The 20,203-nt window shown below is 39.9% G+C and overlaps 1 protein-coding gene across 1 annotated transcript; it reads left to right on the top strand.

The window, feature by feature from the left end:
• Positions 1-662: 662 nt before the first annotated feature.
• Positions 663-18,214, top strand: ube2t (ubiquitin-conjugating enzyme E2T (putative)). The gene is made up of 7 exons (XM_078420377.1): positions 663-897; positions 6,146-6,288; positions 8,432-8,501; positions 9,367-9,472; positions 10,751-10,849; positions 14,208-14,294; positions 16,563-18,214. Exons 2-7 carry the CDS (start codon positions 6,180-6,182, stop codon positions 16,680-16,682), a joined length of 591 nt encoding a protein of 196 aa, XP_078276503.1. The 5' UTR covers positions 663-897; positions 6,146-6,179; the 3' UTR covers positions 16,683-18,214.
• The last annotated feature ends 1,989 nt before the right edge of the window (positions 18,215-20,203 follow it).

Below are 20,203 nucleotides of genomic sequence, written 5' to 3'. Positions count from 1 at the left end.
GATTTGAGTGGAATTGTCCAATGGAGCAGAGAGGATTGAAATGGACAGGAGTGGAGTGGGTAAGAATGGAGAAGTGGATTGGAATGGATAGGAGTGATGTGGTGGAGTGGAGAGACGAGGAGAGAGGAGTGGTGAAGAGATGAAGAGTGGAGTGGAATAGACAAGTGATAGAGAGGAGAGGAGTGGGGTGGAGAGGAGTAGAGTGGAGAGTAGTGAAGAGGAGAGGGGTGGAATGGAGAGGAGAGGGGTGGAGAGGAGAGAGGTAGAGGGGAGGGGAGGAGAGTAGTGGGAGAGGAGAGGACTGGTGTGGAGAAGAATGGAGAGGTGAGGATAGGAGTGGAGAGGGGTGGAGAGGAGAGGGGTGGAGAGGAGAGGGGTGGAGAGGAGAGGGGTGGAGAGGAGAGGGGTGGAGAGGAGAGGGGTGGAGAGGAGAGGGGTGGAGAGGAGAGAGGTGGAGAGGGGTGGAGAGGAGAGGGGTGGAGAGGAGAGGGGTGGAGAGGAGAGGGGTGGAGAGGAGAGGGGTGGAGAGGAGAGGGGTGGAGAGGAGAGGGGTGGAGAGGAGAGAGGTGGAGAGGAGAGGAATTGAGTTGAGTGGAGTGGAGAGGACTGGAGTGGAGAGGAATGGAGAGGTGAGGATAGGAGTGGAGTGGAGAGGAGAGGAATTGAGTTGAGTTGAGTGGAGTGGAGTGGAGCCGACTTGCTCCAGTCCGGCAATGGTCGATCCACGCCGGGTTTTGCTCCGCCGGCCGCGGGAGCGGGGAGGCGGCCGTTGCAGGAGGTGGGTCGCGCGGGCTATTTGAAAGCGGCCGCTGGGCGGGAAGAGACTGCGGTGAGTGAGTGGTCTGGAGGACAGCGGGGAGTCGGCACGTCGAGCAGGGATCGCTGCTGCCGGGCCAGGTAGTTCTGTTACAACACGATTATTGCATTTCCATGTTATAGAAAATCAGTGTAGTGATGGGAGAGTTGTCAGGGGCTAGAGCGCTTCCTTCAGGCTTGCAGTAAGCAAGCTAATTCTTGGAAAATAGCAGCGAGTTTATTTTTGTCACTGCAAGTTTAAAAACACCAAAGACTATAATGTTGCATTCTGCAACCCTCTCTGGCATCTGTCCGTCTGCGGGAGATGATGGTGCGGCCTGGCGTTGTCCTGCTTGGAGGGGGATTTTTCATCTGTGGTTACATTTCCTTGTGCGACTGACTAGGGCTAGCCTAGGCCTTCCTTGGCAGGCAGATCCTTCCACAGGTGAGGTCGTCTCTGGTCGTTGTTCTGGGGAGTCCGTGGCTACTGTCTCGGACCACATCGCGGCGTTGGCGCCTGCTGTGCTCCAGGCCAGGGTCTTGAACATAAAATGTTGGATGGCACAGAACTTCCTTCAACTAAACGAGAGCAAGTCTGAGATCATCCTATTCGCCCCCCCATCAAAATGATAACAGACAGCCTTGGAAGCCTATCCTTCCTAGTCAAACCGCATGTCAAAAACCTCCTTGGCGTGATATTTGACTCTGCATTAATGTTTGACAAGCAAGTCAACGCAATGGTAAATGCCAGCTTCTTCCAGCTTCGTACCACAGCTAAAATCAAACCATTCGTCCAATTTGACGACATTGGAAAAAAATCATCCACGCATTCATTTCCCCTCTCCCCCGCCTAGACTACTGCAACTCCCTAACACTGGGATCAGCCAATCATCCCTGTCCCGCATGCAATTGGTCCAAAACGTCGCAGCGAGACTCCTAGTATAAGAAAATAACTGCAAATGCTGGTACAAATCGAAGGTATTTATTCACAAAATGCTGGAGTAACTCAGCAGGTCAGGCAGCGTCTCGGGAGAGAAGGAATGGGTACTCGTAAAAGGGACCACATCACCCCGATTCTGGCCTCTCTCCACTGGCTCCCAGTACGGTACAGAATCAACTTCAAGCTCCTCCTATCCACATACAAAGCCCTAAACGGGCTCCCCCCCCCCCCCCCATATCAAAAATCTTCTAACCCACCACTATCTCCAGGTCCCTCAGGTCGGCCGACTTGGGGCTACTGAGAATCCCGTGGTCTAGGCTTAAGCTCAGGGGTGACCGTGCTTTTGCGGTTGCAGCTCCTAGACTGGAACAGCATCCCTCTCCCCATCAGAACTGCCCCGTCCATCGACTCCTTTAAGTCCAGGCTCAAAACCTATTTCTACACTCCCTAGCGTTTGAGGCCCTCTGAGGGGGCGCTGTGAACTGTTTATGTATGTGCTGTTATGTTTGTGTGCCATTGTATGTTCGTTCTTAGTACCTGAACTGATGTACAGCACTTTGGTCAACGTGGGTTGTTTTTAAATGTGCTATACAAATAAAATTGACTTGACTTGACAACCACATGCCATCGTGATGTTTCATGCCCGCCTGGAGGTCTTTCCTCCACCTGCCACGGTCCCCAGCAGCTGCTTCCCAATTGTCAGTGTCGATATTGAAGCTTGTCGTATCCCTTTTAATTGTGTACTTGTAGCGGAGCTTTGGTCTTCCTCTCGGTCTCTGAGCGAGATTCTACAACCAGACTTTATTAAACACGTGTCAATTTTAATGGTCTCCTGTGGTTAAAGTAGTAGTTTTTATGAGACAATGGTATCTAACCATTGAAGGGAAAGATTATCCCCCCCCCCCCCCCAATACTATTTAAATCCAAGGCAGCACTTCTTTTACTGTTTGTCAATTTCCAGAAATCGGAGGTGCAAAGGGACGTGGGAGTGCTGGTGCAGGATTCCCAAAAAGTTAATGTGCAAGTTGAATCAGTAGCAAAGAAAGCAAACTCAATGCTAGCATTTATTTCAAGAGGGCTTGTACACAAAAACAGGGATGTAATGTTGAGGCTCTATAAGGTGCTGGTAAGGCTGCATTTGGAATATTGTGAGCAATTTTGGGCACCATATCTTTGGAAGGATGTGCTGGCGCTTGAGAGGGTCCAGAGGAGATTTACAAGAATAATCCCAGGAATGAGTAGGTTAACGTATGATGAGCGTTTGTTGGCACTGGGCCTGGACACGTTAGGGTACCTCATTAAAACATACAGAGTAGTGAAAGGCTCGGATTGAGTGGATGTGGAGAAGATGTTTCCAGTAGTGGGAGAGTCTAGGACTAGAGGTCATAGCCTCAGAATTAAAGGATGTTCTTTTAGGAAGGAGATGAGGAGAAATTTCTCTAGTCAGAGGGTGGTGAATCTGTGGAATTCTTTGCCACAGAAGGCTGTGGAGGCAATGTCAGTGGATATTTTCAAAGCAGAGATAGATAGATTCTTGATTAGTACAGGTGATGGAGGTTATGGGGAGAAGGCTGGAGAATGGGGTTAGGTGGGAGAGATAGATCAACCATGACTGAATGGAGTAGACTTGATGGGCTGAATGGCCTAATTCTATTCCTATTCCTTCTGACTCAATGTTCAAGGGAGAATGTTCGGGTGGTCAGGCAGCATCTCTGCACAATATGTATAGGCAACTGGGAAGTCGGGTCCCGATCCAAAACATCATCTATCCCTGTTCTCTGGGGATGCTGCCTGACCTGCTGAGTTACACCAGCACTTTGTCTTTTTTTGTAAACCAGCAGCTTCTTGTCTACATTTAGTGTACTAATTAGAAAATTAAAGAATTTCGGCAAAACAATTTTACATGGAATACCCAATGTTGAAGGGAGAATATTCAGCATATACAAGCAGCATGGAAGTGCTAAAAATGTGAGGCTATTTTGTTTGGGATGTGATTCAGGAGTGAAGATGGAAGATTAACATGCAAGGGACTGCAATGGGTGTCCTCTTCTTTGTCCATTGTGGATGATGTAGTCAGCAGAAAGTGAATATCGAGTCATAATGACCCAAAGTTCAGCCAAGTCCAGTGCAGTCATGCAAGCATACGAGGCACTTCTTAGACTTAAATGTATTTTCACTGCTGCTGGATTTTCAGCACTTTGATTCCAAGACTGTGATCACACCAAGTAATCATTCAAGGAAAATGGCAAAAGAACACTTGGAGTTGCTGAGGAATACTCACACTTGTGCAGCTCAAAAGTTATTTTTCTTGGATTTGGAATTCACTGGTTTGTATTTTTGTCCTGGATTATCATAACAGCAAATGATATTGCTGTTATGATAGCATATCAGCATATCGAATTGACTCGTTACCAAACTTCTTTTTGGAAATGGGAAATAAAGCAAGTTAGGAAACAGATTCAATAGGGCATGCTGTGAGAGTGCTCTGACCACTGAGCTGTCAGGAATTGTAAAATGGAACCACAAAGAGCATGGTGGAATAAAAATTAAAAAGTACATGTTAGCAATAGAAATCAAAAGATCTTCATAAATCACTTGGTACATGCGCACGATACCCAAGGAAATGATAATTGAGGACATGATTAAAATAAAGTGCTGGAGTAACCTGCAGCATCTGTGGAGGACATTGATAGATGACGTTTCAGGGAGGGACCCTTCTGCAGACCGTTCTTCTTGCACCTTTGCTGCAAGTACTTGGTGACTGTTATGGGCTGGTTCTAAGATGGACTCATCACTGTGATGGACATGGGTCATGAGGTACAGGAGACCTGAAACAGTGTGAGTGATGTGCAACCATAAGAAGAACATATCATTGGAAGCTAAAGGCACCTGTTGTATGGTTCACAAAGTATTTGTTATTGATGTGAGAGGTTGAGAAGACACGATAGATTAACTGAATTTATAACTTGTCGGTTGACAAGTATACAATGTAAACTTGTAGTATAACTTTGTTAATTGTTCGAATGTCTTATCCTTTTTTAATGTTGTGGCATGAAGGTATCTTGAATTACTGCTGTTTAATTGAAGGTTCTGCGTTCAATTAAGGACGTTTTGTTGCTGGGTGGAGCCCTGCTGCTTATGCAAGGGAAAACACAAGAACCTACACACTATGCACGTCTCTGGTCCAGAACCACAGCCCTTCGAGACATCTGAGAATTTCTGAATCTCTCGTTTATCGTTGAATTTAATCGCACCACCATTCATAGCCATGCCTTCAGCTAATTTTGCAACTCCCTGCTATAAATTAGTGATACAGTGTGGAAACAGGTCCTTCGGTCCAACTTGCCCACATCACCAACATGTCCCAGCTATACTGGTCCCACCTGCCTGTGTTTGGCCCATATCCTTACAAACCTGTCCTATCCATGTACCTGTCTAACTGTTTCTTAAATGTTGGGATAGTCACGGCCTTGACTACCTCCACTAGCAGCTTGTTCCATACACCTACCACCCTTTGTGTGAAAATGTCATCCCTCCGATTCTTATTAAATCTTTTCCCCATCAACTTAAACCTATGTCCTCTGGTCCTCGATTCACCTACTCTGGGCAAGAGACTTTGTCCATCAACCCAATCTATTTCTCTCAGGATTTTAAGCACCTCTATAAGATCACCCATCATCCTCCTGCGCCCCAAGGAATAGCCTACTCAACATCTCCCTAGAGCTCAGACCATCTAGTCCTGGCAACATCCTCGTAAATCTTCTCTGTACCCTTTCCAGCTTGACAACGTCTTTCCTATAGCATGACGCCCCGAATGGAACACAATGGTCTAGATGTGGCCTCACCAACGTCTTATATAACTGCAACATGACCTCCCAACTTCTAAACTCAATAGGTAGACACAACATGCTGGAGTAACTCAGCGAGGCAGGCAGCATCTCTGGAGAGAAGGACTAGGTGACGTTTTGGGTCGAGACCCTTCTTCAGCCTGTCCCGCCGAGTTACTCCAGCATTTTGTGTCTGCCTTTGATTTAAACCAGCATCTGCAGTTCTTTCTTACACATTCTATACTCGATAGTCTGACTGATCAAGGCTAATGTGCCAAAAGCCTTTTTGACCATCTGAGCTACCTGTGACTCCACCTTCAAGGAACCATGCACTTGCACTCCTAGATCCCTCTGCTTTACAACACGCACCAGAGCCCTACCGTTCACTGTGTAGGTTCTGCCCATGTTAGACTTCCCAAAATGCCAAACCTCACATTTCTCTGTGTTAAATTGCTCCATGGGTCTCCAGTAAGATGACACTTTTTTTTGTTACTGTGTACACATTTTACCAAGCGGTTGATTAAATGTTCTTGATACACAATTTCCTTGAATATTTTAATGCTAAATTTTGATGTTTCTGCAGGCCACCTTGGAATATACAGATAAACGTCAAGACAATGCAAAGAGTTTCAAGGTTAAAAAAAGAACTACAGCTATTGGCGAATCAGCCTCCTCCGGGTATTTCTTGCTGGCAGAAATGTGATCAAACGGATGAATTACGAGCACGTATGTTTTTAATTTCTTCCAGGAATAGTAGACCTTTTTTGTTCTTGCCTTTGTAAAAACTGAAGTTTTCCATACCAAAAAGGTGCCTCAGGATTCTATTATATTCTGCTTGATATTATTAGACCATATTTGAATACAAAGTGTCTACCAATTGCATCTGTGGTTTTATCAACATTTAAGTTAGATATAGAAGATAAATTATACCAGGAAATTACTCATTTAATAAGCTATAAAGGGCAGCATGGTGGCGTGGCTGGTAGAGCTGGTGTCATGGAGCTCCAGAGACCCGGGTTAGATCTTGCCCTGAGTGCTGTCTGTGTGGAGTTTCCACATTCTCCCAATGTCTGTGTGGGTTTCCTCCAGGTGCTCCAGTTTCCTCCCACATCCCTAAGACATGTGGGTTTGTAGATGAATTGGCCTTTGTAAATTGCCCCTAGAGTGTAGAGGGTGGATGAGAAAGGAAAGAGGGATAACACAAAACTAATGTGAACAAGTGATCGATGGCCTGCATGTACTCAGTTGGCCAAAAGGCCTGTTATCATTCTCTATCTCTAACCTAAACTAATAAGTGTTCCTTCTTGCAATGGTCTCAAATCTGTTGTATGCTCATAGTATTAGGCCTTTTTTTATAACCTTGCCATCACTTTTGCATCATAGATACTGGTTTCTGATTGTTGCCCATAAAACGACCTGAGTTATAATGCAAAAAGGTTAAATGACAAATTTGCCCTCAGCCCAAGCCACTTAGTATTTCAGTGCACATGGAAACAATATATTTTGATGTTAAAAACCAATGCTCGTGAATTCTTCTGCACGTCTCAAATACGTGATTCTGTGCTTTGGATCAAGATTTGAATTTAACAAGTAAAATCCAGACATGTTAGCACCGTCATTCTAATGTGATGCATTCAGTGATTTGCATAAACATTGGTCTGCTTTTCAGACATTTTAAATTATTACACAAGTACATCTCCAGTTAACTGTTCTAAACCTGCACATGTATATATGGACAAGCCAGTGCTAAAGTTGCAGGCATTTAATGTAAATACAGTTCTGGCAAATGTCTATAAGCCGATATCTCCAAAAGTAAGAAATGTCAGTTTCCTATAGTAACCCATATCATATCGCTGTACATACACGCTATAATTAAATTCATAATTGCTCTGACACTACATGTAATTAAACTAACGGAAGATATACAGGCACCTCATGTTTTATGCAGGGGATATGTGCTTGAAAAGCAACGCATGATTCAAAAACACGTAAATTAAACAATAAGTGACCATGCTGTCTTGTCAACAGTAAATTTGAGTATGTTATTGCAAAAACACCAACGTGTAAATCAAGCTTTGATATTAAAGGAACAGGTACATTATTTCAAAAACGCACTAATCAAACACTTGTAAAACAGGAGGTGCATGTACTGTATCCAGTCATGAATGAATATCATAAAAGATTATTGTAATTACCAGCTTGAAAATGGTTTTAAAATGTATTGGAGAATTAGCATGAAGTCAGTTTTTTTCCCAAGTCAAATCATTCATATGCTGGGGAAACCTTGCATTACTATGTGAATGAAAGGACTCAATATATGTTATTCCGTTTCTCCAGAGATGCTGCCTGTCCCGCTGAGTTACCCTAGTATTTTGTGTCTATCTTTGGTGTAAACCAGCATGTGCAGTTCCTTCCCACTTTATTAAAGCTTAACTGGTATGTGGCCCTGTATCGTTTTTATCGATTTGAACTTCCAAGGTTAAACAATGTCTTTGTTTTTAAATCAAAGAAAATCTGTTTTTTTGTTTAGTTTAGAGACAGTGCGGAAACAGGCCCTCGGCCCACTGTCCGCGCCGACCAGCGATCCCCACATATTAACAATATCCTACACACACTAGGGCCAATTTTTACATTTACCAAGCCAATTTACCTACATACCTGTACGTCTTTGGAGTGTGGGAGGATCTTGGAGAAAACCCACGCGGTCACGAGGAGAATGTACAAACTCCACACAGACAGCACCAGTAGTCAGGATCGAACCCGGTCTCCGACGCTGCAAGCACTCTAAGGCAGCAACTCTACCGCTGTACCACCGTACCGTCCAACTGGCCTAACTGTTATGAACATAAACTCTGTTTTTTCTCTCTAGAAATTTTAGGAGGTGCTAATTCACCATATGAAGGTGGAATATTTAATCTTGAAATTATTGTTCCTGAAAGGTAAATTTAGTTTCAACATTTTATGCAAAGTCATTTATTTTGCCTCTGTACTGTTATAAACGTGCTGATTTAAAAAAAAATCTATATTTAAATCTTACACTTGTGAAATTAGAACCAAATACATACATTTAGTGTACTTACAAAGTTCTAGATTGTGTCACAGCCCAGATAAGTACCTGCCACTTTTTGTTTGTGTAACCCTTGGTTGAAGGTGCATTTGTCCAAGTGTTAAAGGTAGGATTAAGCAGAACTCTACTACTCAGTTAACTATGGCTCCCTGTTCAGGCTTGATCAATGATCGTAGTTCACAAGAGGCATCATGTTGCTGGTGCTATCTTGGATCCTTCCCATTCAGAGTTGTTAAAAAGGTAGAGTCTTAACTTGGCTATAAAGGTCTGTTATCCTCGTGGTGGCACTGGCACAGAGTTGCAGGGATTGGCTTGGCCAAACGATGTTGTCAATGCCCTCCGCTGCTCCTTGTCACTGCAGGCTGCGTCTGATCTACAGGCTTAGCCACTTGGAGCGGCCCCGTGCTGCTCCTGCAGCGCACTCCACCAACATCTTGGGTGCCCTCTGACCTGCACAATTTGGAATGTGGGGAGAATACTGGAGCATCGGGTAAATCCATGTAGTCACGGTGATAGTATGCAAGCTCCACACGGACGCTTTGGAGCTCATGACTGAACCTGGCTCGCTGTAAGCAAAATGTTTTTCTTGGGTGTTAAGAATGACTGGGGAGCAAATATAACTGAGATGCTTAGTTTAATTTAAAGCGGGCATAGTACCCTTTCTCATTTAAAATAAAATCATGGATATTAATAAATTAAATGATCACGTTTAATTCTTTCTAAATACTCTTATTTAGATACCCATTTGAACCTCCCAAAATTCGTTTTCTTACTCCGATCTATCATCCTAATATTGACACAGCAGGAAGGATCTGCTTGGACATCTTGAAGGTGCTTCCAAAGGTAATCAGAATTATTTGTTAATTACTTGATGCTATTGATATCTTGGTTAAACAGGATTCGATAATGTTACTGTCCTTACTGCATTCACTAAAATTATAAGTATTATTTTTCCCTCCATTGTCTTTGGAGAAACGAAACATTAATTGACAAAAAAAAAGTACATCTTGGAACTTCTACCTTTTTGGAATTCATGTGTTCTATTTTCATGAATTGAAATGATACCTAAACTTTGTGGCTTTTTTTAATGGTCGCCAGCAGGTCAAACATTAACTTTACTATGCATTATTTTTCACTATGAACAGAACTTGGTTAGTTATTGCAATAATATCAATCCGCAATTTGATATTTGTTGACCTATCTGGATGCTATACTTTGAACTAGGAACTTCCTGTATTTGTGAGGAAATGAGAATAAATAATTCCTGTTTGTATCTTTTGGGATTTTTTCACTATCCCCTGTTAGCATTTGCTCTCAAAATTGAAATGCCAGTGAGCCAGTTCATCAGAATATTGCTCTTTGAGTTTTGCCTCCAGGATGTTAAATTGGATGACAATCTACTTTCCTGGAATTTAGTGTTTAACGAAGATCCTCAGCCATTATGTTAAAGTGCTTCAATAAAATTCCACATTCTGTTCTTTGCTTAAGGGCACAGTAAATTGTTTGAGAAATACCACATTCATGCAATTAGATGGCACTCTTTGCTTTTGGAAGCAGCTTAAAAAGACTATGCTATACTTGGTATTTTCAAAACTGGATACAAAGACGACTTCGCAACCACATACTGTGGTCTTCCCAACTGTAACTTAGTAACGACGATAGTTCATCGGAGATTTTATGTCACATGCTCTGTGCTTTCAGAAAAAAAATCTAATACAAATTCAGTTTGGCTTCCACTCTGGCTGCTGCTGAAAACTATACTATTATAATTTTAAACTTTTTTAGATGGTTAAATCTATTTTTATAGCAGCATGTTTGCATTATTTTTCTTTTTACCCAGTGAAGTTCTTTATTAAATCAATTTTTTCAGTTGTGCAAAATTTATTTGGACTCGTTTCATCTTCCACGGATGTCAATATTTATTTGATATGGAACTGGTGTTTCTAACTACATTTTCTAAATTTCAACATTTGTACAAATTTTGTTTATTAAGCTATTGTATAATGTAAAAAAGTGTGTCCATTGCAATTAAATACTATGTCATAAAAAAGAATAAAGTGCTAATTTCAAATGTAGATTTGGAAACACCAAATGATAAAATATGTTAACTTTGTAATGCAGGGAGCCTGGAGACCATCTCTTAATATCTCCACTGTGTTAACCTCTATTCATTTATTGATGTCGGAACCGAATCCAGATGATCCTCTCATGGCAGACATTGTAAGTTTTTTAAATTACTGATTGTGGATAACATACAATATGTTGATTGAACCAATCTCAAAATGAAAGTATGTTAGAGTTGTACGGAATGTACAACATATAATGCACAAGCTAACAATTTTTAAAAAATTGCTGAAGATGTTGGAAATTTAGAGAATCCTGGAAATACGCAACAAGTCAGACAACATCTCTTGAAAGAGAAATAAAATTAGATTTCAACATGGATGGTTTTTGATTAGAACTTGGAAAAGGTAGAAATCAAACGTTTTGTGTTGTAGAGAAGGGAGAAATGTTGAGAGAACAAAGGGAAAAACTGGGAGAGGAGAGTCAGAAAGACTATTGACAAAGTGATAGTGTTATCACAGTTCTGAAAGCTTGTTGATCGCATCTGTGCTGCCTGGAGGTGATGTGAATGTGCAAAGAGTGGAAAAATGACTGGAACTAAAAGGTGAAACAAAGCAGTTGCTGAATTCTAGAATTAGTGAACACTGCCAATGTCAACAGGTTGGGCAACATTTTTTCAGAGAAAAACTGAATTAAGATCATGAATAATGTTTCATCAGAATCAGCCAGTTCACAGAAATCAGAATCAGAATTACCTTTATTGTCATCCAAAAAAACAAGTCTTTTGGACGAGATTTCATCACCCACAGTCCAACAATAAGAGCAAAAAAAATAAGCAATTACACACAATCACAAACCAACACAAAAAAAAAGAAACATCCGTCACAGTGAGTCTCCTCCAGTCCCCTCCTCACTGTGATGGAAGGCCAGAATGTCTTTTCTCTTCCCCTGCTGTCAAAGGTTAGTTATCTGAAATTATTGAATTCAAAATTGACTCAAAGGTTGTAATGTACTTGTTGGAACATGAGAAATTGTTTCTCGAGCCTAGCTATTGGAGATCAATAATGGAGGGTCAGAGTGGGGATGAGATAGAGAATCTAAGAAAGAAGCAACTGGAAGCTTGGAATTGCCTTTGTGGATTGCATGGGGGAGTTTGTTAATTTTAAATTTTTTTTTAGAGATGCAGCATGGAAACGGGCCTTTTGGCCCACCGAGTCCACACTAACCATCGATCATCCATTCACACTAGTTCTATGTTATGCCACTTATCAAATACACTTCCTTTAGACTAGGGACACTTTACAAAGGCTAATTAACCTGTAAACCCGCACGTCTTTGGGATCTGGTGGGAAACTCACTGGGAGAACTTGCAAACTCCACAAAGACATCACCCGAGGTCAAGATCGAACTGTAGTCTCTAGCGCTGTGAGGCAGCAAACCCACCAGCTGAGCCACTGCCGCTACTGATTAAGTATTCTGTATAGCAATTGCCCAATTTGCTTTGGGTACTTTCAGTGATCGTGTAGTGAGAAGTGAAAATAATATCCCCATTTGAAAGAAGTAAGGAGAATTGCTATTTTTTCTGGAAGGATTGTTTGGCTTCTGAGATGATGGGAAGGGAAGATGAAAAAGGATAGGTGATGCATTTGGTGTAGTTGCACAACATGAGAAGTGGAAGCAGGCATTAATTGAGAAGAAAGACAAGCCTCTGTTTAACATCTCATTGAAATACTGCATCTCCAGTGGTAGAGCATACTTGTTTTTGAACTTCCCTATCCCATCTCTCAATTCCACACCAGTGCTTCCAAGATGTCTCCCTTTGAAAAAACATATGACTTAAATCTGTCATATTTGTACAGCACGGAAAATGGGCACATCGCTCCATCATGACCATGCAACCTATTGGCCACTACACTAATCACTATTGCCTGCTTAAGAACCATATGCTTTGATGACATCTGTTTGTATGCTTCTTAAAGACGTAATTATATCTGATTCCATTGGCATGGTCTAGCTGTGAACCACGCCGATTGATGCACATTCATGCTGCTTGTCATAGAACACAATGCGTTGGATCAGGATGGATGCTGCCTGTGCCTTTTGCAAAATGGCTCCCAACACAATTATATTGGAATGTCTTTGATCAGAAAACTCTTTGAAACTTAATATCTTCAAATTTAATATGGTTAAAGAAATAACTTTTAAATACACCATTTAAGGAAATGGTAATATTAATTGGTTTACAATTTTAATAAGGATGACACAAAGCTCAGAAGCCTGATTTACTGTACTGAGCCCCTTGGCTCAATAAGTTATAGAATGGAACAAGTGGTCAGATGTACAGAATAGAACCAGGGGTAGGCCTTGTGTCATCGATTCAACAAGAATGTGACCTAATCTTCTGTGTCATTCTTTGCAATTGATCTATATCTTTTGATTCCTTTTTAACATGAACAAAACTTATCAGTCTGTCTTGAATGCAGAGTCCTCTTGAGAATTTCAATTTGCCACTTTCTAGGTGAAAACAAATGTTGTCTCTGTGCTGAATTGCTGACTTTAATATCCTTTATCATGTTCTTTAAATAATTACCTTTAAAAATAGTGATCTCATCTGTTTTGATTAGTTTATTTTTTTGATATGTTAGAAATTTCTAGCATGTTTTTCATTTATCCCATTTTCTCCACGACTTTAATAATATGTCACAATTTTTGCGCGTGCCTGTTTTCATAGCTCGCAGAGGACCTCTAGGGTTGCAATCTGTTATTGCAGACATTTCAAAGTTTGATTTCCAGATATATGGGATGCAAAATAATTACTCTTGCTCTGATTGCCAAAACAGTTATCCATAATTTACACTTGATAATCCTAATTTTTTTTAATCCTTGGGATGAGAAATTCAATTAATTAATTAATTAATCAATTAATTCCAACAAATGCATTTATTAGTTTCCACACAGCCGAACATTGCTTAATTTGAAAATGGTGCTTGAATTTGAAGTTAATCAGGTAATGTTATTTATCCTTTAACGATTTTGAGCCTCTCTGATCTGATACCAAATTTGTTAACACTATGATTTCACATTTTCCTCCTTTTGAGCTTTCTGAAATGCAATTTAATCATCTACTTGGACACTTGTTTCAATTGAATTTTTTAAAAAATTGGATCTTTTTAAACTTATCACAAAATGTAAATCTATTTATTCTACATTGGTCTTTCTGCCATCAGAACATTTTCTTTGTTTTCATAGGTTTGTTTTATATACCTACCATTGTTATAACTAACATTTAGGATTGCATTTACAGGACAAAGAATATAAAAATTCTGATTTGATATTAATAGTCAAATGTGGTCTTTTCCTCTTGACTTCTGGTATGCTTTAGCCTTTCTGATCGGAACAACTCAGCCAGGACTAGCCAGTAGATGAAAATTGAATATGTGTATAGTTACTATATAAATTACATTGAGAAAAACATATTCTGAAATAACATAATGCAACTTTTTTTTAATTTTAGTCATCTGAATTCAAATATAACCGGCAGTCATTTCTGGAAAATGCAAAACGATGGACATTGAAGCATGCAACACAAACTAAGGACAAGGTGTGTTTGAATATTTACATAGAGGTATCTCTTTCTATTTCCTTGAATGTGCCACTTTTTGTATGGCTGGCATAAGAACATAAAAATGGCTTTGCTTTCCTTCCAAATTTAAGTATGGTAACTTAATGCAAAGGGTTGACCCATAGCTCATCCGTACTTACATACACCAGTGGAATTGATTTATTATTGTCCGATTTAGCGAGAGATACAGTGGAAAAACAGTTTGGCCTGCTATCCAGTCAAATCATACCTTGTATGAGTACAATCAAAGTTATGTATAAAAACAACAGGTAGTGCATTGTGCAGAATATAGTGTCACGACTTCAGAGACTGCTTTTTTTTTTTAAAGTGCAAGGGCCACAATGAGTTAGCTTGGAAGATCAGGGCTACACTTTTGGCTTATCAGGGATTGATTCAATACACATGTGAGAATATACAAGATTGTTCACATATAATTGCAATCTTATTGTAAAAATAGAATTTAGCTTATCCAACTGTAATTTGCTGATCTCACCCTTGTTCTCTGCCCATAAGCAGCATACAATTGGTGAAAATAATGCCTCAAGAGGGTGATACTAAGATAACAATTTTAATCGTGTTCAGTTTGAGCTGATTTGTTAACATGGGGATACATGGTTAATGTTTTTTATTTTGAACTGAGGAAGGAATCAACCATCATTCCTAATTATTAATGTCCATTGGGATCTGGTTGAAATGCATTCATTTTTGTTAGTGCCTGATCGGACAAATGCTTTCCATGGTTTAGCTTGTTTACGTAAAAGAAGTAGACTAAATTGAATAAAAGTGATAAATATTGCTTTCTCATAGACCTGTAACTATTATGGAATTGGGAGAGAATTAGCAAGATATGTATTTAGTACTTTTAGGTTTATCATTAATCCTCGAAAATAAATATCAAGTCCTGAAGTACTCTGGGTTTTCAAAAGAAATGCAGCATGGAATGGGTTCTTCAGCCCACTGAGTCCACACTGACCATTGATCACTCGTACACTCTAGTGCTGTGTTATCCCATTTTTTCATCTACTGCTTGCTTACTAAGGGCTATTTACAGAGGCCAAATAACCCATAAACCCGCACATCTTTGGGATGTAGGAAGAAACCAGAGAACCTAGAGGCAACCCACTTGGTCACGGTGAGAACGTGCAATCTCCATACAGACAGCACCAGAGGTCAGGATCAAATCCAGGCCTCGGCATTGTGATGCAGCGGCTCTACCAGCTGTGCCATTGTGTTGCCCTTGTGCTTACATTTGTAAATACATATTTGATGAGTCTAATACTTGGTGTTCTTGATTGATCCATGCCAAGATCAGTCCAGAGAAATTCTTGACCTTCGCAGTACGCACCCTCACCTTTCTTCCCAATAATAAAGTCGTAAACACCAGCTGATAATGGAGAATATTGGAGCAAAGCTTGTTGGGGATAAATAAGTGTTTTTAAGAAACCATTGTTAATGGGTAAATGGCTTTTGCATTTCAGGCATTAATCCCATGAGTTACAATGTGCCAGAACTTGGTGCGTGATTTCCATTGCCCTTTAGTTTGTTTTGGACAAATGCCACTTTGCCTTTAGTCCCTGTTTCATTTCATTATTCTTGTTGTAAAAAGTTATAACTGGTAATTAAGAGTTTGTCCCCTCTAGCACAGGATCAGCTTGTGCTTCCATCTTGTTAAAGTACGAAATGCTCAAGCTAATGAGTGGAGGTAAAGCTGCTGCTCCAGTAACACCATTTCTATTGACGTAGAACTACTAGTTTTGTGCACATTTGCTACAAGTGAAGCAACAACAAAAAAAATCTTCCAAAATGTTATCAATCAAAAGAAGCCAATATAGGGTCAGCTGCCACTAAACTGACAGATAAAAAGGACATGGCAAATTAAGACACTAAATAACAGTTTTGGATGATGAATTTGCACACAAGAACTTGGGAGAGCTACTGAAATATTGGAAAACTCGAGTGTACCTTTATCAACTATGTGTATGAGAGTTTCAATAGAAGGGGAAGTGAGCCAGGTAATATGGTGATGGGAATATTCTTAATGGCCCAATCTAAGCTGTCTGTGCTATCTGTAGTCACATTTTAAGTAAAGATCTGAATACTTGTAATGATATCAAATACTTCTGTTTGAAATATATATCTTTTGTATCATGGGCAAGTAATGTGGCATAATATTTTAGTTCCCTAATGTTACTAGGTGATCTTGCAGTCACGTTTAACAGTAAATGACTTAACCTTTTTTTCTTTCAGGTACCCGAATGCCTCAAAGAGAATCTGAACCAGGTGGAACCTGATGTGATGAAGGATAGGCCAGTAGCACGAAAAAGATCTGCTTGTGATTCTGAAAATGCCAAAAGGTTTTGTTTGTGACTAGTGTGCTATTTTTGTATTAATTTATGTCTGTAATATCCCTGTCATTGTATAAATAAAGTATTTAATTTTAATTGCTAACTATATTGGTGAACCACTATAAAACTGCTTGAATATGTTACAGGTATATGGTGGAGGTGATGGATGAAGGACACCCGAAGATATTTGTAAATAGTTGAATGCTGTATTTAGATGCAGATTGGAACCCATAACATAAGTGTAGCTAAAGTATGATTAGAAAGAATTGGGCAACATGAATGCCAGAGAGATGAAACATTTCAACTAGAAAGACTGCTGCATTATTTGCCCTGTGCTTGGTTTAGGGAAGGCTATTGATGAAAGACCTCAGAAGCTTGGCATTCAAGTGGCAACAGATGAGCTTAAGATCACCTTTGAATGGAATAAAGGTGTTTGTTACATGGTTGGCTGAAGTTAATTTTGCTCTATAACATAATCCTTCGCTACTCCATCTCCACAAAGTGGATAACTCCTGATATGTTTAAGGAATGCTGCAATTGGGTAGAAAGCTACTGCACAATTAAATCATTGTCTGGATTTGTTTTTATATGATAGAGGAGTCTTTTTGGACATGCTCAATAACAGAGGTAACTACAATGTACTGGATAGTAGCAACCGGGTGAAATGTTTGTATCTAACCACAAATGGCTTGATTGTTTTTGCAATCATCATGCTTGGTCCTGTACCTTAATGCCAGCATGGATATTCCTCTGTCCAATGATATCTTGCATTAGGTGGGGACTACTGTAGATGGATAATCTTGGTCAGCATGGGCAAGTTGGGCTGATGGGCCCATTTCTGTGCTATATGACTTTGACTAAAACATCAGGAGCTTATAAAGGGAGATGGCTCTGCACATAATTAAGTACTTAATTTTGCCAAGGTGTGACTTAATTGCATGAGGTTACCAGAATATTTCTTCATATCCTGGATGAGTAGTCTGCCCTGGGATTTAAAACAGCCAACTTGACTTTGGTTGTTGGTGGAAATGCAAGTGGTGATTTCAAGTTTAAACCTTCCCTAATGCAATACTCAGAAATCCATTATATCAAAAATAGGCACAAAGTGCTAGAGTAACACTGGAGAGAAAATGGAGAAAATCAGGCAGCACCTCTGACACCCCTCCCTGACCCCCTATTTTCAGTCTGAAGTGTCCCGACCTGAAACATCGCCTATCCTTTTTCTCCAGCGATGCTGCCTGACCCATTGAGTTACTCCAGCACTTTCTCTACCTCAGATGCTGCCTGATCTGAGTTTCTCCAGCACTTTTTTGGTTGTAAACCATCATCTGCAGTTCCTTTTGTTTCCGTATTGACCAAATTTCTTATGCATTTTGCTGGAAAATTAGTATGTTAAGGATGCTGCCTTCTTGGGTGAAAATCAAAAGTAAATCCAGGCTATTAAGACATATACTGATTTGCGAACAATGAACTTTCGGTTTGATTTGCACCATTTCAGCATTTACAGAAATGTAATCTTACTATTTGTTTCTTGGTATTGTCAGAACTGTTAGATTGACACATTAATTGATCATTAAACGACACAAAAAGCTCAATCTGATTTCATTTTTCCACTTGATCACTTTACAGGATGGCAAGGTCGGCATTGATTGCCCATCTTTGATTGCCATTGAAAAGTCGTCTTCCAGTGAAGGTATTTCTGCAATTAAAAAAAAATCACTGGTGTGCTTATTCATACTTGCCACCAAGTTCTCTGTTCTATGCTTGCTTCCTATTTAATAGTCAGAAGAATCCATAGTTGGTACTTGCTTCCTGACAAACAACTTCCTAGTACCACTTGATATGTTGCAATTAGTAATAGAAGCATCAGAAAAAGAAGAAACTCAGTGAGGAAAGGAAAATATTGCTAGAATCAACACTTCCCCAGGCATAGATAATGTTTGGCGTTAACATTAAATCAAATTTCTGAGGTTTTAACATATGTTATAGCTATTTTCCTTTTTCCAGTAAATACTTGCTACAATAAAATGTAATTAAATTTATGTTGACTCCTTTGCCTTGGAGGGGTCATAAATAAGAATAATTTAACTATTAACAAGTTTTGTTTAGTCTTCACTACAACTTTTTAGGGTGAAATTAAAATAAAGGGGTCAACATTTCTAAAATGTGAAATATTCATAAGCTCTGTTGAGCACTCAAGTCCTGCAGGTAATAATATTTGCTAATTAGTTTAGGTTACTTTAGAGATACAGCGTGGAAATAGGCTCTTCGGCCACTGAATCCGCGCTGGCCAATGATCCCCATACACTGGCACCATCCTACACACCAGGGAAAAATCACAATTTTACTGAAGCTGTACTACAAACCTGTACATCTTTGAAGTGTGGGAGAAAACTGGAGCACCCGGTGAATACCCACACAGAGAACGCACAAACTCCGTACAGACAGCACCCGTAGTCAGGATTGAATCCGTACTCCGACGCTGTAAGGCAGCAACTCTACCGCCGCGCCACCATGCTGCCCTTCTTATTAATGCTAATGGAAAGTGATTGAAACAATTTATTATTAAGCTTAAGAAATAAATATTATTCTAATAAAAGTCATTAACTTCTTCAAAACTGCTGGAGAGTTAGTAATAAATGGTATAATATTTTGTGATAGAAATGATAAAATACTATGGTAAAATGATTCCTATCAACGAGACGAGAAGAATACTTTTGGGGAAACAAACAGGCAAGGCTAATTACTGAAGATATAAAGATAAATATCAGAGGGAAATTATACAGAAACCACCTGCACTAATGACATAAATGAGATAAAAACTATGCACATACTTTGCAGATTAATTTGATTGAATTGAATGTCTAGAATTCTTTTGTTACATATTTTCACTTGATCTTAATCTGAAATTTTGACAAATGAGAGCCTTGTAAATGATTTAAAAAGGGCAATTGTATTTTGTTAAATAGCATGAAATGAATTTGTTCTGAGCTTCCTAATTTACTTTAATGAGAACAAATTGCATTGACTATATACTTAATTTCCTATGCTTTTATATGCCATGCTACCAATTTCATTTCATTGGTACATGAGGTTTTGATAATTGTTTTACAAAATATATGAAGACATTTTCAGATTTGTTTCCAAGCTATATAATAACTCTGACTCTATGATGGTGTCTTCATGGTTCTTAGAAGTAAGGCTGGGAAGTACTAACTGGTTACTGCAGTGCTTTCTATCTCAGTCTTTCTCTGAGATATTGGAAAATAGTCCATAATTTAAACAAGGATGGTACAAAATTAAACGTTAGGTGAGATGAGCATTCTTAAGGATACTCCTCTGCAAGCATTGACATATACTTGGCCAGTTCCATACTGAACAAGAGTATTATCCTGATGCAGGGTCTCAACCTGAAACATCAACAAGAAGGCGGCATGGTGGCATAGCGGTAGAGTTGCTGCCTTACAACGCCAGAGCCCCGGGTTCAATCCTGAACATTAATTAATTTGTACATTCTCCTGTGACCACGTAGGTTTACTCTGG

The sequence above is a fragment of the Rhinoraja longicauda genome, chromosome 24, assembly GCF_053455715.1.
Source record: "Rhinoraja longicauda isolate Sanriku21f chromosome 24, sRhiLon1.1, whole genome shotgun sequence".
Classification (NCBI taxonomy): Eukaryota; Metazoa; Chordata; class Chondrichthyes; order Rajiformes; family Arhynchobatidae; genus Rhinoraja; species Rhinoraja longicauda.
This window is presented reverse-complemented; position numbering and strand designations above follow the sequence as displayed.

Bases quoted from the DNA above. Each gene is read 5' to 3' on its own strand.
- ube2t (XM_078420377.1), top strand. From the start codon at position 6,180: ATGCAAAGAGTTTCAAGGTTAAAAAAAGAACTACAGCTATTGGCGAAT. The intron at 6,289-8,431 runs GTATGTTTTTAA...TTTTCTCTCTAG, and splicing joins AACGGATGAATTACGAGCAC to AAATTTTAGGAGGTGCTAAT. The intron at 9,473-10,750 runs GTAATCAGAATT...TTTGTAATGCAG, and splicing joins TCTTGAAGGTGCTTCCAAAG to GGAGCCTGGAGACCATCTCT.